General features: G+C 39.6%; 1 protein-coding gene across 7 annotated transcripts in view; it reads left to right on the forward strand.

Annotated features, from left to right (window-relative positions):
* Window positions 1-23,052, forward strand: part of TET1 (tet methylcytosine dioxygenase 1) — an 80,533-nt gene that overhangs the window by 32,877 nt on the left and 24,604 nt on the right. For all 7 annotated transcript variants that reach the window (XR_008745442.1, XM_055792622.1, XM_055793636.1 and 4 more), the window contains 6 exons: window positions 275-2,807; window positions 4,070-4,160; window positions 4,792-4,885; window positions 17,818-18,026; window positions 19,005-19,155; window positions 22,516-22,605. Coding sequence is in view for 6 of the 7 variants with exons in the window: in XM_055792622.1 (XP_055648597.1) it covers window positions 275-2,807; window positions 4,070-4,160; window positions 4,792-4,885; window positions 17,818-18,026; window positions 19,005-19,155; window positions 22,516-22,605 (3,168 nt within the window). In the remaining variant the exon portion in view is untranslated. The remainder of the gene's footprint in view (window positions 1-274; window positions 2,808-4,069; window positions 4,161-4,791; window positions 4,886-17,817; window positions 18,027-19,004; window positions 19,156-22,515; window positions 22,606-23,052) is intronic.

Below are 23,052 nucleotides of genomic sequence, written 5' to 3' on the forward strand. Positions count from 1 at the left end.
TCTTTACTCTACCACCACCACCACCACATGCACACGCTTTCTTCATCTGCCCCCTCCAACAGTGGGGGGAAAATGGCTATAAATATGGATAGGGTCTTTAGGCTTCAGGGTTTTTTAATGACTTCCTGGGTTTTTTTTCCCCCAGTGTCTGTGCTTAATGAGGATATTCCTCATTTGTGTCAAAGTAGGGTTTAGTTGCTGTAAATCTTATGCTTCTTATTTTTAATGCTTTTGAACAGCTGTTACATCAAATTTTTGTATTATTATTTTATAGGCAAATTTAGAAAACAAACCAGTAAATGGCCGCAGACCAGAACTCATGGAATGCAGTATATGTGGTCATGGTGAAAAATACAGGGTGAAAGCAAACCAAACAGTACCCATTGAAAATGTGCAGTGTAAGGAGAAAGAAAGAATGACAGGCTTAGAAGCAGAGAAGTGGGCACATAACGAGAAGCCATCTTTTGGTGTCCATGTCAACGGAGATATCCATGGAACTGTGACAGGCAGCGAACACTTGAAAAATGCTGAAGACAGTGAAAGAGCAGTCTCTCCCAGTCCATTAGCTGAGCCAAAAAAATCATTTGCACAGACCATCAAAAATGGCATAAAAACTCTACATTATTCACCACCGCCAGCAGTTGCTTCACTGAAAAAAGTATCTGTAGAGGAAAGGACGGATTTGACAAACAACTCTCATGTGCAATGGATGAAGGGTAGCAATCTGAATAACTTAGTAAACACTCTGACAACTGGTGTTGGCTGTGTTCACCCAGAAAAACAAGGAAATGTTTTAATGAAAGAGGAAAACTGCACTTGTAGTCTCTTTGAGGGTTCTGGTAAGTCTGGTTTGCAGACGGGTTCCGCTTTGGATCTGCAAGAAAGCTTGTGTTGTCCTCCACTGCCTGAAGAGGAAGTACATGTAGGGAAGGACGGCTTTAAAGTACCTAATGCAGAGACACAGCATGAGGATTCTTCACTCCAGCCGACTTTCTTGTCCCTGATTAAAACCAGAAATTTAACTGTAGAGCAGGTTGTAGCTATTGAAGCTTTAACACAGTTATCAGAAGCCCCTCTAGAAACAACTTCACCAGCTAAAACTGAAAGTACTGAATATACAGAAAAGACAACTTCGAACTTCCTCCATAGTTATAAAAGGGATATCTCATCCTCCTTCACATCTTCTGCATTAAAAGAAATCAAAGACACTTACTTACAGAATGAGCAACAGCTCTTGGCTCACTGTGCTCACTCGCAGAAGCAGCTCCCTAATAAGGCAGTGTTATACAATGGCCAAAGTTCAGTCCCTGAATTGCATGATAAACCTGCCAGTCTGGCTGGTGAGATGTATAAATTACAGTTATCCTCAAGAGATACCAAAACTTTATCTGATTTAACATCTAATGCAAAATCATTTTCAGGATATACTACCAAGAAAAATTACGCTCATCATCCAGTCACCCTTGCACAGTATTGCAATGCTTCACGTAATGTTCAGCAAACAAGTAACAACTTGGAAACTCTTGGTCAGTTAGAGCAAAAGCCAACCTCTAATGATTTGAACTTGGAAACTAGTTCTTTGATTAAAGAAGGAGGAATTCACAGCCAGGATGAAGAGGATGTAGCTACACAACTAACTCAACTTGCGGCGCTAATTGAGTCAAACCAGACTAATCCAGAGCAGAAAAATGACATAAAGACATCGCTGCTTAATCTAATATCACACGAGAGGCAGCCAAAATACAACCAAGATGTGTTGCAGAAAAAAGAATCAGTGTTTTTTAGGCATAATTATAGTTCCTTACTGTTAAAGCAAAAACAACCAACAAATAAAAAAGGAAATGCTGTACCATGGAAACCAAGACACAAAAAGAAGCCTCAAGAAGCACGCTATCAACAAAATAATCAAAGCCAGCTAGAGCTGTTGTCATGCCAGCATAGCGAGTTACAGGACATTTGGATATCATCAAAACTACACAAGCTTGGTCAAACCATGCCACAGGACTCCAGAATAGCTCCGTCTGAAAAAAAATCTCCAAGAACCAAAGTACAGAGAGCACTGAATCAAAATACTTCAGCATCACAAGAGAAAACTAGATTATTTCTCCCGCAAACACAGATAAAATTCCATAGATGTTTACCTGAGGTACTGCAAGAGAAAAAAAAAGACAGATTGTTTGGCTGTGACGTCATGAATGAGCAAATCAAAACTGCAGGTTCCGGTGACCCACTTGGCATTGACCCACTGAAAAATGAGGTTGTTGCATGTAACCAACATGGTGACCTGTCCTCCCGTAACCCTCTGGCCATTTCACAATTGAAAACTGCATCCTTATTGAACAGACCAAGTGAAAACCTACCGATGTTTACAGAAAAATGTAATTCTCAGGTACAGCAAACAGCGAATGTCAGTCAGACGCATCCTTTGCCTCAAACTTGTAATCAGTCTAACCTGAGAGCTAACGAAATGCATAGTGAAGACAAAACTTATGTTCAGCACGGTGCTGTAGAACAAGTAGATCTGAAGTCACCGGTGCTGCCTGTTCCCTGTGGTGGGGCCCAGGTACCAGGTTCTGCTGAAGCTCTCAGGAATATGGAGTGTGCGGGCGAAGTGACCGTTCTGACGTCAACCAGTTTGGGTACTGACCGCCCACAGAGCACAGGCGACTCAGGATGTTCTCCAGCAAAAAACACGCTCAGCAGTTTCCTTGAATCACCTATGAAGTTTCTTGATACCCCTACAAAAAATTTAATAGATACACCTACAAAAAAAGGACAATCTGAATTGCCAACTTGTGACTGTGTTGGTAAGTCTTTTTTGCTAACTTTTGCCTGTGCCTTTCAGATGTAGGTGTGTTCATGTATTTTCTCTAATGTGAGGAAGTTGTACTTGACAGTTACTCAGCTGTTGCAAAAGGACCAGTGTTTCGTCATTAGGAAATAGGAAGAAGAAGAAATTTTTTTTCCCCTTCCTGTAACTTTTGCCTGGGGTTCTTTGGGCCTGCGAAGCACAGCAGAATTGAGTATTTTTGGTATTGCAACTGGCAGGTTTAAATTCTCTGCTTAAATTTAAACCCAGGAGGAAAAGGAGTTTTTCTATTTGTTGTTTTGTCATTGCTGACTTGTGTTGCATGTGAATCTACTTGCAGTGTATCAGCTTCTGGTTTTTATGGTCTAGAACTAGTTTTTGCCAGATGGGCTGGGCAAACATTTCCCAGTATCTTGTAATTGTTGCGTAAATGCTGTTAAATAAGCAGCAGGGCATAGCTGTGGACAATCTTGTTACTGTCACAGTCCTGATGACTGATGTCAGTTTGCCTTAAGAGTCTGTGCCAAAGTCTACTAGATGCCTCTCGTAGAGGAGAGGAGAGGTAAGGTGGAGTTCACGTGAGGCCACACATGTAATAATTTGCATTGTCAGGCTCAATGTCAGGCCTCAGTATTGAGGGTTTTGCAAATACAGCTTGATTGGTGGTGTTAGACATGCTGTGTTTTCCAACTATCAAAGCGCACAGATGGAAAAACAAGTCAGAAGCTTAACAACAAATTGTACACAGGCAGATTGTTTCATCTTTGCTTTAATGTTCTGAATCAACAGAGTGCTAGTTAAGAGGCTTGGATTATGTTTTCTGTTCAGTAGTATATGAGTATCAGTTAATTATTTCTCCCCTCTCCCCCCTCCCCCCCCCCCCTTGCAATTCTCCTTTGTCTGAAAGAAATTAATAATGTTTTCCTACCAAGAAGGATATTGGGAAGCTTATTTAGTCAATACATGCCAGCTCCTGTAATGAAAATTTGTAAAGAATGCAAAATGTTACTATAATTAGGAATACTTTATAACATAAAGAAAAAATACTAGCAGATTAATAGGAGGAAACAAGCATAAAATAATTTTGATGCCTCTGAGGAGAAAAATCTGCCATATTCTTTATTCATTACATTTCAGGGACAAATGTTCTGTATTGTAATTTATTTTGGAAGATGTTTCTGTAAACCATTTCTAAGCTTACTTGTAATGGTGTAAATAAATTTCATATGTGCCAACTTAGTTTTCTCAACCTGCTTACAGAGCAAATTATAGAGAAAGATGAAGGCCCATATTACACACACCTTGGGACAGGACCAAGTGTTGCTGCTGTGAGAGAAATAATGGAGAACAGGTGAGGAAAATTCAGCATTTAATGCTCGCAGTATTTCTGACTGTCTAAACAGGAAAGAAGAAGAGCTATGAGGAATCAGGTTCTATGTTTTAGCTTTCTTTTTCTGAACTTCTTGCAGTACTCATTTGTTAAATGTTTTCCTGTTCAGATGTGCATGAGGTGAGCGTTCGTATTTCAGTTCCAAACTCATCTGTCTTTTCTGAGCTCTTGCAACTTTAGGGTTAAATTTCAAATGCAGTGTGCTTTCAGGTGCCATTGAAATAAATAAGAATGACAGAGATTAGCAGCTGGTAGAATTAGTTTTTCTAGTGCCCTGCATGCGAAGAAGCTGTGGCAAACTGAACAGAAAGGTCGCGTTAGTGGTTAAGCGCACTAAGACTTATATGCAGATAACATTTCTTCCCCAGACAATGTTTCCTCAGTGGCAGAAGCTTGTTATCAGAAGAGAGATGTTGAAAATCACTCTTGCAAATAGGCTTTTAAATTTAAGTATTTTTTGACATTATAAATACTTTGGTTTTCTAACATTCTCAGTAAAGCTAAGGTTGTTATTCTTGTTTTATTGAAAATGTTTCCTGTTTTAAACTGATCTACAGTAGTTTGTTTTACTCATAAACTTTTTTTAATACAGGTATGGAGCAAAAGGAAGCGCTGTAAGAATAGAGGTAGTGGTTTATACAGGAAAAGAAGGAAAAAGCTCTCAGGGGTGTCCAATTGCAAAGTGGGTAAGTTTTTATGTTACAGCAGTAAAATAATTTTGTGTGGCTTTTAAATATCAAGTGATGTGTAGTCCTTGAGCTTAAATATATTCTGATCTTTATTGAAGATTTCATTCTTCATTTAATTGATCTACAGTCTGTGTAAATGATGAAGCTAAAGAAAACAATTTACTTATTTCTTTATTTAAAATGTGGTGCTGTGTGTTACGTAGTGGTTTGAATGAGTGTGAGAGGTGCTTAAGAGAGGTAGCAGATGATGAAATTAAGGGTAAGAAGACCCTGACAATGACCAAAAGTTGGAGTCTATAGTGAAATATGTTATTGGAAAGTGTGAAAGAGAGAAAAGAAGGGATGCTTGCTTGGGAGAGTTGGAAAACTATCCAGTAACATTTTTTTAGTTTATGAACACCTGAAGAAAAGAGAGTATGATGGATGAGGAAGTTCAATCTCATATGCCATGGAGTTCATCACTATTTTTGAGAAACTGAAGTCAGTATTTGGAAATGTAAATGTTATGGTGATAGTTTTCACCAAAATCTTGTCTCACATTGCTTCATAGGAGCCAGGAAATGAGGTAACAGACACAAGCTCCAGGAGAGAGCTTGGCAAGAATTGATTGTCCTTAATCTTTGCTGAAACCACCGAGGGAGGTAACAAGTAGACTGGAAATCTTGTAACTGAGTTTTGGAAAAAACAAATTAACCTGGTTGTTAAAAGAAAAAAATGTTATTGATGTATTTAGGAATTTCAGACTTGATTGAAAAAAGGATGACGGTAACTGTACAGTTGGTAGACTGACATTTGTGATTACATGACAAAAATAGGGTTATTACATATTATGTGTGAATGGTATCGCATGCTAAATATTTACTGCTCATGTTTGGAACAGTCAAAGTGTGTTTTCCATACTAGATACGTAAACTATTGCTCAGAAAGGAATCCATATGTGCATGTTGCTTTAGATAATATTTAGTAACAAATCAGCATCCAGGAAAAAAAGATGGTAAAACTAATTTCATAAACAACTGACCCCAAAAGAAAGGAGTGATTTTTTTTTTTTTTTTTCAGTATTTCAACTAAATAAAACACTCAGTTTTAACAGAGGACAGGAGTTAAAAATCTTACCTCAGAAATACTTGTGAGCCTTTGAAAGGAAGAAGGCATTTAAAACTAACTCTTAAACTTGATTTTTCTGTTGCCAGTATCAACATACTGTCCTTTATGTAAAGCAGAAATGATAGATTTTATTGTATATCTGCATGGCTGTAGGTGTCCGACGTGTGTACATCATGACAGTCAGAAAGCACTCGGATGCATACAGTAAAGGCTGTGTTAAGGTATAGGGACCTGCTCTCCAGTTAGGTAGATTTTGACATTTCTGTATGTAAAGTGTCAGCGAGAGTAAGCTTTAATGTTCATTTAACTGAAGTTCCAATCTTGTTTTATGCAGCAGTGCCTTTTTGTGTGTGCAAGTTCAGACCTAAAGAGGTGAATGTTTTTCCAAGTCTGCTGTTACTGTGTGACTGTTCACTACAAGAGAGGGAAGGAAATCACTGAAGTCTCTGTAGAACTGTTTCATCCTGTGCAAAATCCACATTTTGTGGAAAAAGTTTGCTGTGCTCTCTGATAATTGTAGTCACAAGGTTCTGTCAGCTGCACAGAGACTTTCACTTACTCATTTACAATGTACTTTGGGACAGAGTAATTTCTGCTTTGCAGATGGACAAGCTATTGCCCTTAGGGCTCCTGAGACTTGCTGGTGAGAGGACCACGATGAAGCTTTGCTGAAGTAAATATGATTAAAAAAAATTGAATATATCTGTTGATCTCCCAGTTAATTTTCCCTATTTCTACTAGATAATTTTGTCTTACTGGTTCATTAGAAACATTTTAAGATTAAAGGAAGCTTTCTAAGATACCTTACTAACATTCTTCTGTTAGTGACTGCATTTCACAATACTGATTCCCTCCTAAACTGGTTTTGCTTAAGTGGCTCCAGATATGTGTCTGGTGTGTTAAACACTTACTGAAACAGACTCCCCGAAAGGAGCTGATGTTTTCTTCCTTATATTTCAGATTATCACAAACTAGCAGAATCTTTTCTCTATCACTTTTCTTTTGAGAAGAAATGAGTATCTGTCTTTCCTGTATTTTTTTCATGTATTATATTTCAGGGTGATACTTTGTCCCTCTGGATGTGGACAAGAATGCTCCTATTAGTTAAACCTAAATACTATTAGTAAATACTACCTAGGGTTTGAGACCTTGTGGTAGCTGTATGTGTAAGCATTAGACCGACACCCACGTGAACTAAACTGTGCAGTGAAGATGGGCTTGCTATTGTTTTCACTACATGCCGTGGCAAGGCGACTGCTTGACCTCTTGACTTTTTTTACATCGAATTGTATAGTCTCATTTTTGTGTCAAAACAGAATTAATAGTTTTGCCAGAGATTTCAAATGTGTGGATATCTGTGTAGGTGATAGCTGTATGATTAGAAAATAACTTCCCATTCTGTGACATCTGTCAGGATAAACGTACTCTTTTCTGTTTGGATTTCTTTTGCTTTTTTGATTTGCCCAAGTCATACTTCATAATAAGTTAAAGAAAAAACCCCTTTGAAGTACTGAAATTACTGGCCTGTCATTCTTAGTAACCCATTCATATAATAAAAAGTTTCATGTTACTGGGAATCCCCTATAACCAGCCAGGGATAAGTGACTTGACACGTGTTGGTCCCATGGTTGTGGGGTGGTTGTTGGTTTTTTTCCTTTTCTTGGTATGTCTGGTGGTAAATTACAGTTACCTCGACTGATGTGAAATGGTTTATGAATTTGTTAGTTGTTTGTGAGTAACTCCTGTAGGCTTTGCCCTGCTGCACTGAAGTCAAAGATACATGTCACTGACCTCAGAGGGGGTCAGCTGCAGGTCTTAATGTTTTCTTGATTAAACCCATTTCCTGTGGGTTCCTTCTGCTTTCAGTGGACATTGGCTTGGATCAGCTAAGCTATCATTGCTATCTGTCGTCTTTATTCAGAGTTGCAATATAATTTTTAAGGCTCCAGCTCTGAATAAAGACAAGAGATAAGAAGCAATTAAAAGCGGCCGGGTCAGGTTGGAGGTTTTTCTTGCCAATATCCCATCTCCGGCACTGACCGATGGCATAAAGGTATAAGAGCAGGGCAGCTGCCTCCCAGAAGATTCACTTGGTTTCCAGTAATTCACAGCTCTGTGGTTCCCTGAGCTGGAGACAGTGACTTTGTGTTCAGTTGCCTTTCATAAATGTTGCCATCTGTGTTTTTCCTTTTCCTTCCTGTTCTCTTATGCTAGGAGTTAAAATGCTGGTGTAATGTTTTCAGCCTTGTGCTCTATTCTCGGTAATTCCTAGCAGTTGTTTGTGCTATTTCTCTGTTGCAGAGCAGTGATTCGACATTTTCATAGCGCTTTCTATCATTATGCCAGATTCTCATTCCTGCATGGTAATGGCCAGCTCGGAGTCCATCTTTATCTAAAAATAGAATTGTTTTCACCATGTGCATTAAATATGCACATCTACAGTGAAATTTATCTGCCATTTTACTGCCCGCTCAGCAGTATGAGCTCCTCCTTCATTTGTTTGCAGATTGTGCTTGTCTTCACTACTCTGAATTGCTTAGTGTCATCAACAAATGTTGTCATCCTTTTATTTACCCTTAACAAATATGCTGAAGAGCACAGGCTTGAACACAGCTCTACAGAGCTCTCATCGGAGACATACCAGCCTTTGTTTCATGTCTTTTCACCAGTTATTGATGTGTGGTCTTTTGATTTGTCCCAAGACACATTAGGGTTTTTTTAAGAGCCTTTACTAAGGAACCTTACTCAATGACTTTTGGAAATCTAGAAGGAGCTGCAGTATGACTGAGCTGTGACTTCAGAAAAGTTTATTTTACTTTTCCCTGTGCCTCATAGTTCCCTGTGTGATCATGGCTTTGCCCCACAGAGATACCAGGCTAGTGGGATCACTGAATCAACATATTTCTTCTAGGGTCTTTTTATAAAGTGGTATCCTCTTGGTAATCTTCAGGCCCTTTGATGCTAATGTATTATAAATCAAAACAGTGCACATCGCATTTAATACTTCAGTTGTTTCATCCTTGAGTTGCTTTTGTGGGTATTATTTGAACTTAGCAAATTGCTACTGTTTGGTGGGGGGCATGGTTTTTGGTGTTTTTTTTATTGTTTTGTCCTCTGACCACTTTTGTCAGAGCTTTAACTTCAGGAAAAAAAATCCTTGATCATCCCCTGTGAAGAAGGCTTCTGATATAGGAATCTTCCCAAACCAGTGTTTTTTTCATCTTGAGCCTTATCTTCTCTGATTGCTTCCCCCCACCCCAACCCCCCACCCCCCACCCCGCCACCCCCCGCCTTTTATGATCTGTTGACCCTTCAGATTCTGTTAGCCTGCTGGTGGCCTTGATTTGTTTGAAAATACAGTATTATGGGGCTTTTCTATCTTTTGCAAGTAGTTTCTCAAACTTTTTCACTTCTGTACTGTCTGCCTTACTTGGGTTTTATGTTTATAACTTGACAGATCTTTATTAACTTTCCTGTAGTATTACAGTGTTGTTGTATATTAGTAAGATATATAAACAATAAAAAATAGGGATGGATTAAAAATGGGTAAAAAACCTGATTACAAATACTTATAAAATACAGCTAAATTTGAAATTAGTCCTGTACGGACCTGAACCTAATATAAGCCACTGAAATTAATGATTTTTTTTTAAAGTAATGCTTAGATAACCCACTGTTACAACCAAGATTTTATAGATCATTGAACTGATAGAAATTTGTGGCTAAATGCCAAAAACTACAATTTGTTGGCTGCTGCATGAGCCTTGATAACAACAGATTCTTCTGCAGATGCAGAGATTATTTTTTTTTTTCAGTTTTCTAGTTTAGCTTGACTTGAGTAAGTGACTGAAATTGGAAATTGAAAAAGCAAGAAAACTGAGAAGTTACTCCAGCTTCTAGGCTCTCTACATATAAGTTACTGTTAGTATTAGAAGAGATGTGTAATTTATTAGGGAAAACAAACTGAGAAATGAGCAAGGTACTTTGTGTACCCCACCTGGCAGTGAAATGGTCAGGAGGCCTGGTGCGGCACTGCTGGCTCGGGGGTAGTGAAGCTGTTGTGCTATTTGGAACATGGCAGAGTAGGAAATTTTTGAAATATATTTGAAAAGGGCTTTAAAGCAAATTCTCCTGGACTGACTGTCTTCTGGCCACAGGTTTAAGTAGAATGTGCAGCTCCATTCTGCTTTAAACAGCTTACTGTACTTAAAGCTTTTATTTAATTTATTAAACTGTGTCTATGTTTAAATTATGTTCTCCATAGGAGAATTCTGGAAGGAAATTAATTCTGACACACAAGGAGGGTGGTTGGTGGGAGTTTTGTTCACTTTTTTGGACAATGGTGTATTAGAGCGTCACTTTATTGCTATAATCATGTAATACATTCAGTTTGTGTGTGTAGCAGGTACTGTAGCTGTGCAAGCACTATTTTCACCGTTTGCCAGGAGGCACACCTGCTAAGTACAGAATTAGAGGAGTTTATTTTGGGTGAAAATGTTTGTAATGTTATCCAAAGTAAAGCCTTTTTTTGTTAAGTGCTGCAATGCTTTGACAATCAAAATTATCAGGTTCTTTTACATGGTTTCTGAAGTAAATAAAAGTTTCAATATTGTTTAATATGAAGAAGAACTCAAATATTTTAATAGAGTAAACATTAAACGAAAAAGCTATGTTTATCTTAACTAAGTATTACAAAAAGAGCAAGCATTTAAGTTCCTGTTATCATTACTTTAATTAAAAAAATGGGATACCTGAACAGAGAGAGTAGACTCTTATTGTCATCCGTATCATAAGAGGTGCAGTTTACCATTGCCTGAAACATGACAGAAAGGGAATTCTGAGGGAGTCAGGAGGGTAAGAGGATGCTGGGAGTTGAGACTGGAATTTTGTCCTCATTTCTGCAGTGTTGGTTGTGTGATTGTAGAAGAGTCATTTAACCTATATATACTGCAATCTGCACAGTTGTAAACGCTACAATACTGCTCCCAGCAGCAACCTGAAAAAACCCATCTGCAGATAATTGGAGATACCACACTTCACTGATACTCCTGTAAGAACAGCTAAGTAACTTCGTAGTATTGTGATGGACAGTGACTGTTCTGTGCTAACTCTTAATGTAGTCTGCTAGTACTTGAGAAGAGAGAATTTATGGAAGTGGAACTTATTTCCATTTTAATATCTCTTAGACATGCTGAGAATGAGGATATAACATTTTCCAGTAAGAAGAGAGTTTAATGTCGTTTAACGTGTGTGTAGGAGTGAATTAGGAAAAAGGGAGGGCAGACTTGCTTCTGTGGCAGACAAGAATGTTTCTCCTGCTGTTACACAGCATCACCTGGTAGAACAGCAGCAGGTTTTAACAGCACCGAGCTTTCATTTTGCACTGCTGTAGGTTATTATGGAATTGTAGCTTAGCAGAGAATCTTGTCCTGTGTAGAAAAGACTCCATACGTGAACTTTGTGCAGAGGTAAAATCTGCAGGTTGGAAAACCTGGAGCCAGAGTGTCCTGAGCTGCCTATTTCAGGAAATCACAGTGAGCAGTTGAGCTATGTTCTCACTTTAAAATCAGCTACTGATACCCTGTTTTACTGAAGAAATTCAGAATGGACAGGAGGGATTATTCCCGTGGAACCATATGGCGATGAAATAAACCTAAAAAGGACCTTTTTGTTGGTTCCATTATTTTTGTTTCACCCAGTAATTTATAGCGGTGCATTTAGCTGGCAATTAAAATTTGCTGGTGGTGTCTGGTTTGTGTCATGTTAACAAAACTATTCTGGTGATCCTAAATTGGAAAGTAATTTCTCATCCATGTGGTAATTCAGCATCTGGTATGCTGAGCTTCTGCAGTCGCCCCTTAGCTACTTGCATAAGTCATGTACGTGCTAATTTAGATAGACTGGCTTATGTTTAAGGATATCAAGTAATTTTTATTCACAGTGTACTTATTCCTTGTTCTAGAGCTCCTGCCAAGGGTTGAGACAGTTGCTTCAACAATCTAAAAGAAATAATTCAAATAAGTAGAACTTCAGCTTTTGGACAGCTGCAGCAGGTTTTATCGATAGCTGTTCAATACACTCAGAAATTGTTTGAAAAAAGTGGGAGACACTGAGGTGACAAACTGCTGACGATACGAAGTTTTTCAGGATAATGAGGAGGGACACATATCATGGAAGAGCAGGAAGGACTTGTGATCCAGAACGAATGGCTGCTAAAGTGATAGATAAAACTCACTTGATAAATACAGTTACACAAAAAGTAGAATGTTCTATATTCATATACAGCGATGGGCACTAGGTTGCGTGTTACTGCTTGGGATAAACAGTTTGTTATACGTCAGCTTCAGCGTTCAGCAGTGGTGAAAACACCAAAAGAAACTGGGGAGAATTACTGGGGAGGAGCAAAGAAAACATAAAACATTAAAAAAACATAATTACACCTGTGTGAGAAAGCATGGTGCACCCCAGTCTTGAACACTGTCCAGTTCTGGTCCCTCAACTCAAAGCACAGCAGAACTAGCAAAGGCAGGTAGAGGTACAGACCCATCGGCCTGGCGCAGAGGGAAGGGGAGAAGGCGCTCTAAAGGCTCTGGTGGCACGGAGAGCTGCATAGCCCCTGTTATTCACAGTCACCCTGTATCAAAACCAGGGCGCACTAGCAGGGGCGAGCTCACCCTGAAGAAAAGGTATCGGTTTTTTCTTTCACACAGTCTGGAACTGAACTTTGCCCAGGAGGGTAGTGGGTGGTAGAATGCTGCAGAGATTTAGAAGTGAGTAGACAGATGCTCAAAAAGCAAATCCTTCAAAAGCTGGGAGAGACCATTATTTTCCAAGCTGCTGGCAGGTGCCTGGAAGGTGCCTTGTGGTTGTTGAGAAGCATCTCCGCATCCAAGGGCCTTTCTTACTCCTCATCCCTAGCAACTGCTGTTAGTCACTCTCAGGATAAGGCTGGACAGTCCGCTCCTGACCTTGTCCTGTTCTTGTATTCTTTAATCTTAGCATGCCTTTCTGTCTCTTCACTGTCCTTGTATGTGAAGGAGTGAAAAAACTAACTTTTCCTCTTGTTTATCCCATAACTTGTTGCTGAATTGCTGGCGCAAATTCTGCTCTGTGGTTCTTCTTCAGTAAATACACTTTAGCTTTTGGCTCATGCTTTCTCTTAAGAAAATTGGGTAAACTTCTACCTTTTGTGGTGTGTAGAAACAGAGGTTTAGCTGTGGTATGTTGCCATAGTCGCTGTTGATTGTATTTCTCTCCTTGCTGGCTGGCTGGCTCACTTTGAAGGCCTGCTCTTATTCTCACATTCTGCCATTTTCAAATATCTGGGCTAGGTAATAAAATAAATTACTTGAACTGCTGCCTTCCTTTAGATGTACACATAAACAGGACACAGAGAGCCATAATAATGCAGAACAGGCATAGTACAGAGTGGTAGGGTGGGTGCCTGACTACAGCACGGGAGGGATGTACACAACTTGGTTTTTGAAAACAGTCAGAATACATCAGCATCCTGCCCAACTCAGCAGCCTGCAAGGATGTATCGTGGTATCGTGTGTCCAAATACGCGTGTGCATAAGACAGCTCTTTGGAAGGAGGAGTGTCCCATTTCAGTTTTTCCTTTTGTCCTAGACATGGTTATGTTAGCAAACAGGTGACGGAATGAGTAGCACATAACATCACACCCAGTTGTTGTGAGTGCAGAACGGGGCCGGTAAGTACTGATCAAGCATTGTGGGCGAGTTTGTTAGGTCTGTTGCTTTCCAGAAGTGCTGCATTGCAGCTGAAACGGATGATTCATTGTTCATGTGAGGATCTTTTGATGGATACTTCGTACTGATGACAGCTAGTGCTTGCTCAAACAAGTTCAGGGATAATCTGGCCCTACATACCTGCAGAAAGATGACTATAGAATAGTTTCTGTTGGAAAAAACCTTTACGATCACGGAGTCCAACCATTAACCCAGCACGGCTGAGTCCACCACTAAACCTTTTCCTTAAGCGCCACATCTACACACCTCTTAAATGCCTCCAGGGTTGGTGACTCCTCTGCTTCCCTGGGCAGCCTGTTCCGGTGCTTGACAACACTTTTGGTGAAGAATTTTTCCTAATATCCAATCTAAACCTCCCCTGGCGCAACTTGAGGCCGTTTGCTATTGTCCTATTGCTTGTTACATTCAAGTGTTATACCGACTTATTACAAGTCTGTTTTGTTGATTATTTTTCTATGTGACTTACTAAGAAGTCCACACTTCCACATGGTTAGTTTGTGTGGAAAAGTAATTGCAGGGGAAAATGTTTTTATTCTGCCATTTTAAAAACGGAGCTTTAAAATTCCACCACTTAAATGTTTGATTTTTCATCCCTTTTAAATGTATTAGGGACCAAAATTAAACAAACTGAAGTATTAAATTATTTGCTTTATCACTGTTGTTAACTACATCACAGAAATCATGAATAGTACCAACAGCTTTTGGACACAAGATTTGCCAGCTGATTTGTGCATGGCTTATAGTCTGAGGAAACATTCAGGGACTTGCTGTATTTGTTACATATTTAACTTAATATCTGGCATCTCAGTGTTTCATAGGTAAGCAATAAGTACACTGGGAATTATGTTTGCAAGCAATAGCAAATAAATACACATTTTAAATGATTGCATGAAGAACTGATTAATAAATTGCATTATTATTGTATTATCTGTGGTAGTGACAGCGTTTACCCTACTGAGGAGGACACAGTGTCAAATGCACGCTGAAAAGAATAAAGTAAACTAAAGTGTAGGCTGAGATTTTATTTATACTACTCTTCTGGTGACACCACTAAGATGGTGTTGCTGTTGTATGAATTTAACAAGTGATGTTTCCATAAAGTAAAGGGGCGGGGGCAGGTGGTTAAAACACTGTATGGTTAGGAGATGTTTAAGGGTGAAAAGATCTTGGATTCATCCCCAGTAATTACAAGCTGCAGAAACTGGAATAGAAATAAAGTGGAGACAGCTAAAAAGTAATTCAAGAAATGATCCGTCAACTAAAGCCTTACTAGCTCTTTTACTTAAAAAACAGTAAGAAGTCAGATCTGTAAGCACATCAGGCAAAATCTTGACCAGCACTACACAGTTAGTAGTCATATTTTGGATTGGATTACTCAGATAACCACTAGTAACAAAAATGCAGTTTTACTTTTGCTTTATATAGGTACATATGTGTGTGTATATACACACACACACTTATAATACAGTATACATCTAGCAATAAGAGAGTTACATCAGTGTTACTGTAACTAAGAAGTCACCGAGTCAAGCTATGGCAACTGCCGTGGCTCTTTCCCCACTAGAAAAACCGTTAAATCCTCAAGAATGACATGGTGTTTCAGCTGGCTGGATTTACTTGATGGTTTGTGGTTGTCTTGCTCAAATGTGCTTTTCTGTATATTGACTGGGGTGTTGCTGTGGATATATTGTCACAGAAGAGAGGCTCTGTTCCTGCTTGAGAATGTCAGCTGTAGCACGTCTGACAGGGGTATCGCCAGTTTACGCAGGAAAAGCACGATGGCTCCAGCTCTGTCTGCGGGCCCAGGGGAACCGTGATTGTTTTGGTGCAAGATGTGTTCTTCTAAACAGACAGGTGAGAAAAGTGCCTTACCTCTGGTAACAAAAGGATGGGAGCACTCCACCTGTAGGCAGATGAGCATACCATATAACCTCTCAAGAGCCACGGAAAGTAAATTCAGACAGCTGACAAATCAATTCGCTACCTTTGTGGCCTGAAAGATGATGAATTGTAAAATGTTTTTGGGTCCAATAAGAGCACTGCATTCTCCACTGTATGCATAATGAAGCAAATTCCAGCTATGTTTAACTATAAATTTCCTTCCTGTTTGCCTGTCAGTTTTCCTGGACTGTGTATTTCCAGTTTAGAACTATATGAGAACTCAAAAAAGGCAACCTGATGTGGTACTGAGAAACTATAAGGTACCAGATAACCTTATTGAAGTCACAAACTCCAGAAACAAAACAAACCCCCAGACAAACAAAAAAGTAAAAGCATCACCCTTCATGCTGAGTAAAAACCCCTCAATTTCTCTCCTCCTTGAAGGAACTGTGCTGCCTCAGGAATGTAAAGCTCACACTGACGTGAATAACTGTATTGTGTATCAGCCATAATAGATTTTCTGTAAACCTCACTCAAATGTAAATGAGTTGCATTATTTTTCTTTCTTTGTAAAAAATACTGTACTCGTTGGTCAGTCACAACCAAGTCTCCTTTTGAGCAAGGGTACCTCAGATGCCTTTGCTTGTTTTCTCATGATGTTTAAAGCTGATTGTAAGACTGCATGATTAACTTTAGAAGACACAAATTAACTTTAAGGTTGCTTCTTCCTGCTAAGCTGGCACAGATTCCCTCTGAAACTGTTCATCTATTGCAAACTTTCTCATTTGCAGATTAATTGCAAGCGTACTTTGGTCCCCACTTTTAATGAGTTCAAATAATTTAATCAGAGCTGATCAGGCTGGGGGTCACACATAAATGACAGCTGCACTTCTGGCAACAAAGAAGCTTTGACATCAGTCCAGTAGGGAATCTGCATGAAAACTCAGGTATCTGGAGGTTTTCAAAGAGTAAGTGAAACACCGTTGTCTTCCTGCTTTTACAGTCCGTGACTAGTGCCATACCTATGGGAGGTCTGCTGGTGGAGAGGGAGCGCTGGGTGGAGAGCCAAGGTGACCGACTGCTTGCTCTGAGCGAGTGTATTGCTGTGGAGCTGGCAGAGCCTTAGCCGCCCTCTGCACGCAGTAAGGAGGGACCTCCTGGTCCCTATCCATGTGCGGTGGAGCCGAGGAGGAAGATTTGGCCTTTGCTGCCCAAGAGAGGTCCAGGCCTAATGTGTTTGAAGCTTAACACTGGGATCTTGACAGCTTTGTTGGAGGCCTCGTACAGGCTATGCTGGCTAAAACACGTTGGAAAAATAAAGAAACATATTTTCAAAGATCATGTTCTAATACTATCTAGCTTTATTGTGGTTTTTCATTTTAAATTTCAGCTCTGTTTCAGATTGTGATAAAAAACCTAAGTATGGGGGAGTAGGACTGTCTAGTTCTTCGATATTTTTAAAAAATTCCTTTTTATTCATTGGTATATTGTACTGATCCATATTGTATTAGTCTTTGTGTTTTATGGGTAAGGTTGACAAAGATTGCGTTGTGTATCATGCAGTTTGGTAAGAACTTCAGCGCTCTGCTAAGAACTGTAATGTAGGTAGTCTAGGGATGTGTTCTGAAAAATCTCATTGTTTCCTTCACCAAGAACACAGTTTATTCTCATCGCTTTCTTCTAATCTTACTTTGCAAGGTGGGAACCATTTTATGTACTGATACATAACTGTGGTAACCATCCTAACAGACGCCTGCATGTGCTTCTGTGGTGTGCTGCTATGGACCTGCGTGCTGGGTTTTGGCAGTATGTTCTCTGTATTACTTTCAAGGTTAACTGTTAGGTTCTTAGCAGATACGTTGTCTCGGGATTATTATTTCCTTCTAGTGGTTATTTTCCTTTAATGCATCTTCTTTGTTGTTCATGTAGAACGTTTAAAATATTGCTCCTCCTGTGAAATGTACTGCTATTTCTTCTACAGGTAAAAAGGCAACGCAAAATCATGTTCTACACCAGAGATCAGTGTGTGATGCTGTCCCAGTCCTGCTTGCTGACAGACACTCTTTGGGCGGCAGTATTTCTTACTCTTCCAGGCCTTACATGTCCCAGAGAAGAGCAGCACGTTACGCGTTTCCTACGCTTATCAAAGAATAAACAAAATGATTCTTCCAGGTGATACGAAGAAGTAGCGATGAGGAAAAGTTGCTGTGCTTGGTACGTCAGCGTGCAGGACACCACTGCCAAACTGCCGTCATCGTGATTCTCATACTGGCCTGGGAAGGGATCCCGCATCTCCTGGCTGATACGCTGTACAAAGAACTGACACAGAGTCTCAGAAAATACGGCTGTCCCACCAGCCGTAGATGTGCGTTAAATGAAGAGTAAGTTATTTAATAGCGAACGATTGTTGTGTTGCTTGTTGAACGTTCTGCAATAAGTAACTTGAGAATTCAATAGTTCGACTAATAAAATAAATGTAAAAAAGCTCATTTAAAATTACAAACCACTAGGTGTCATTTCAGTAAAAAACTTAGTTCCTGGCTTTTCCTAGAGACCAGGCTGTGAGCATTCAGGGAAATGAATGGCCATGAGCTTCTCTTCTGGCTTTGTGCACGCTGCCCAAAGACAGTCAGTGTGCCCTTTGCATACATGGCCATGCTAACGAGCTGCTCAGAAGGTGATATGTGATTTGTTTAAATAAGTGACAGACTGAACACTCAAGGTTAGGATCTTCCTCTCTGTGTCTCTGGGAGGACTTCAGTTTAATTGACTAGATAATATATTGCAGCTGAGGCTCTGTAGCAGTGCTGCCTTTGTGCTGATTTTTGTCTAGCCTGTGTTTAACAGACACTAATAGCTGTACAGTGACCTGAATCTAATGCTTGTGTTTTTAAAGGGTCAGGCTGAGTGGAGTTTTAAGACTTTCAGAGTTGGATCAGTGGTATTTGGAACCAGTGGTAGTGTCACATGTAACAAAATAACTGTGGATTTAGGGGTGGGCTTTAGTAGCAGTAGTATTTTCTGGGATAAAAATTTTATTCAACTGGAAAAGTAAAAATTGAAGTAGTGTGGGTATATCTATATAGCTGTAACTGATTGTTATGTATTTATTTCCCAGAACTGGGGCTTTGGGGAGTTGAGACTGTCTTTATGGGGAAAAAAGTCAGTCCTCTACACGAGTATTTCATTAACAAAAGGTATCTGGTTAAATCATATATTTCATAAACTCCTGTGGTTTTATGCTATGTATAATAAAAGAACTAGCAAATAGCATTGACTTAAACAAGCAAAACAGAAGGAAAAAGATAAAAAGAGCTGTGTTATCGGCCAACTTGGTATGTCTTTATTTCCTTTCATAGTCGTACTTGTGCATGTCAAGGACTTGATCCAGAAACTTGTGGAGCGTCATTCTCATTTGGCTGTTCATGGAGTATGTATTTCAATGGCTGTAAGTTTGCCAGAAGCAAAAACCCCAGGAAATTTAGGCTTCTCACAGATGACCCTAAGCAAGTAAGATTTATTTCATTCATTGGTTTTTTTTCCTCCAGGTATTTATTCCGATGATTTTCAGAACTAGAAATTGTATCTACGGATATCCACCCTTTTCTCTCACACATGTATGCATAACTTGTCACACAGGCACCCAGCTGTTTTGTAACTGTAGAACTTATTAATTTTACCACTGTATGAAAATTTAGTGTCCCTTACGATGTATTAAGATACCCTAAAATTACCCTTAAATGCTTTTCTGTATGCATATTTAGCTCCACTGTGTAACTCTGTAATGTTAATTCTTTGCAAGTATAAAATACAGCTAAATTTTTTTCCTAAGCACCAAAGCCTGCACCTCATAGATTTAGTCCTTTTGTCTTGTCATGGAAAATTTTGTACCTTGGGCTGCACTGCTTTCACACTGCTGGCTGACCCGCTGACAACCTGGTCTTCTGTCTGCCACCTAGAATAAACTGGTTTTTCTGTGAACAGCATGTTTTATAAACATTCTTGAAGGAAATGAACATGCCAAGATATGATACAGTGAAATGATACTGTAATTGCTGCTTATGAGTGTCAGTGATGACATGAAGCTGAGACAGCACAGAAAACGTGGTGATATGTGAAGTAAAAACCTCTAAAACCAAAACCAACCAAATGTTTTTTACAATGGGAATAATTTAATGAAAAAGAAATCAGGTGTTATAGACTGATAACCACTGCCTCATGAACATAAGTTCCTCAGCGTAACTCAACAGTACCGTTGGTTCTGACTGTAGATGGCTCTAACCCCACTTCCCTGTGGAACTCCTAGATAAAAGTGTCACGGCTTTACTAGCACATCTGGCATGCTTGAAGAGACATATACTACAGCGCAGTCAGTTACCTAGCGCTCTGTTTGGGTCACCTGCCCATCATCTTTCTCAGCTCCTGAACTCCACTGCTGCTAGCTACAGAAAATACCTAGCTGGGTGGAGTCCAGACAGTAGCAGAGGTACTCTTGCTTTTTTTGATGTGTGGTGTATACACAATGTGAAATGTTAATTGTTTCTTGGAAGAGAGTGAAGTCAGTTGTTTCACTGGAGCTAAATATTCCTCCCAAGTCCTATTTTTTGATGAAGCATCTTTTATGCATATGTGTGGGAATGCAAACCCTTCAGTCTCCTCAGAGTTGTGCTGTCCACTCGCACTGTGGGTATTCACAGACTTCATTAGGGCTTAAAGGGGGGGACTTCTGCCTAAACAGAATAAAGCGCACGCAGTCCTTCTGCCCTTCTCACTGAATACACAACTAAGGCAAAGGCAGTACAAGCTGAAAATAGCCCTGCTTGTCTCAAGAAGGAATTTGTTCTAGACATTTTCATTTATGGAAAAATGTATTTATTAGGGATTCTTTCATCTTAGAAGCCCTGCTCCTCCTCCTTTGTCCTTTTTCATTCTCCGTGATCCTGTGTTTGTAGGTTCTTCCCTTGTGTAATGCTAGGCATGGAGCATTCTGTGCATGTGTTTTCTCTGTAGGTTTCTAATGTTTTTAATAACATTGGCTGATGAATCAACAAAGGTGGCAACCTTGATATGTGCTGCCTAATGAAATATTAGGCTGTGCCAGATCTCTTACGAGACAGCTCAAATAGATCTGTCTTTGATGGGAATGTGCTTTGTGAGACTGCAAGCTGTGCTGGTGATATCACTTCCTCTTGAGTCTGCCAAATGGCCACCCTGAGCTCCATTTGCACACTTACTGAAGCACAACAGCATTTATAGCAGCTTTCCCTTTTCCATGGAAGTTGTTTTAAAACCTCTTTGTATTCTGCAGCTGAGAGGGATGAGGGTGGCACAGCTGACAGGTATTCCAGGCGGTGTGTGCCTGCCTGCAAGGGGAGCACATGCACCCTTAGGCTACCACTGTGCAAAAGCCTCCAGCTCTTGGTGGCAGTGGTGCTGGGGCAGGTGCAGTGTGCATGCAGCTTGTCAGTGCACTTCAAAGAAGTGAAATTACTGGTAAATAATTTTTCTCTTAATTTGGTTTTGTCGTTAATTTTTTTAGCACATGCTTCTTTTAGCTAAATATTGGATATTGATGATTTTGCAGATGACATAAAGCTAGGAGGTATAGCAAATTAAGAAGAAGATAGTTCGAAGTCCAGAAAGATTTGGATCATTTGAGGCACTGGATGGAGTGAGATGAGGTTAAGGGTGTAATATACCTAGGTAAGAATAGTACGTAGGACAGATAATTAAGGGTGCGTTACCTTCAATGCAGTTCAGAAAAACTTGTGGTCCCAATCAACTGTTGATAAACTGTATGAGTTAAAAAATACAGTATCAATTTGTAATGTCACATCACATTGAAAAATGTGAAATTATCCGTATGTTTACATACATTTGTGTTTGCAGTATATGGTGATAACGGAGTTTTGGTTTTGGAAATTTTTTTGTTCTTGTTTTTTTTAAACAAAATAAAATAAACTGTTGCTTTTTGCCACTATACAGTATGCAAAACTGAAGCTGCGGTTGTCTCTCAAAGCCTGGCCCTTGGAGGAAAACAAAGTAGGCAGTGTATCACCACCTTTTTCTTTCCCAGTTGGTTGGTGATTTTCCTGGAAAAGCAAAAATTTAGGAAGAGAACATATGGGTTGTTTCTAGAAGTAAGCGCTTAAATGTTAGACTGCCATAGAAGCCCACCTAGCTGGTTCCATGTTTATATGGCTTAGCCCAAGGAAAGGAGTATTACTTCCAAATCTAGTAGATACACATTTCCATAAAGTCCTGAGTTTTGCACCTCCGAAGAACAAAATATTTAACAAATGTTCCTGATAAAAGTTCTGTTGCAATGTTAGAAATGTACCTTTTCCCCTAAGAGATTAAATTAATGTTAAATGCTACTGGGAGTTACTCATACAATTAAAAGCAAAAGGTGGTGGAAACCTAGGCTTCTTTTAGCAGGGCTGTGACAACATAAATTAAGGCCCCATAAGCAAAACGCTACAAGAAGACCTGGGGTTCCATCTCCACTCAGCATGTGGTGTAATTTTTCTCTTCTGGATGTTACTTCTCTATTTTGTGTGAAACATTCCTCCCTCCTTGACAGTCCACATATCAGCTCGGGGGAAATGATGCAGAAATTGATTCTGTGTGTGTTGGGTTTCTTCGCCTTAGCAGATGTCCTCCATTGTTACTTGGTTAACTTACATGTAATGATTTTGGTATTTTAGTCATGCAATAGTGAACTTTTTTTCTGGTTAGTGACAAAGGGCAGCAGAAGAGAAGTCAGATTAATAAACTGTGAAATACAGACTGACTTGTTAGGCATCTTTAATCTGGATTAGAGTCTTACAAAGCAAATTACAACACTCTAAATGTCACCTTTCTCTGCAGGAGGAACTTCTTGAAAATAATTTGCAAACTTTAGCTACTGATTTGGCTCCGGTTTATAAAAAGCTTGCTCCTGAAGCTTTCCAGAACCAGGTAGGCCTGTGACATTCAGCTGGTGTAGCTGTAGCTCTGAACAGACAGCATAGTTTAAAAACAAGATGAAACCCCAAAGTATGTTTGTCGGTAGAAGCCACAGACCTCACAGACGTGGTGGACTCCATTGCTTATTTACAGCAGTTGCTTCATTTGGCTAGTTTTAAAATAATGCACCTTTTTTATTCAAACTGATGTTTAAGTTATGCCTTGAGCTGTGCACACGTAAATGGCTTAGAGGTAATACTGTGAATAAAATGTTTTTATTCTTTAAAGGCATTTTGACTCTGGTGAAGCTGATTATCTTGTTGAGAACCAGTCATAAGTGTCACATATTTCATAGGAAAATAGGTGCTTTCCGATTGTTCTTACTGGCTGCATTTGTTCAGTCCCAAGTGCAGCTGTGGCTCATGGGGTTCCAAGCCGCTCACTTTCAGTCCCAAGTAC

The sequence above is a fragment of the Falco peregrinus genome, chromosome 1 (genome assembly GCF_023634155.1).
Source record: "Falco peregrinus isolate bFalPer1 chromosome 1, bFalPer1.pri, whole genome shotgun sequence".
NCBI classification, from domain to species: domain Eukaryota; kingdom Metazoa; phylum Chordata; class Aves; order Falconiformes; family Falconidae; genus Falco; species Falco peregrinus.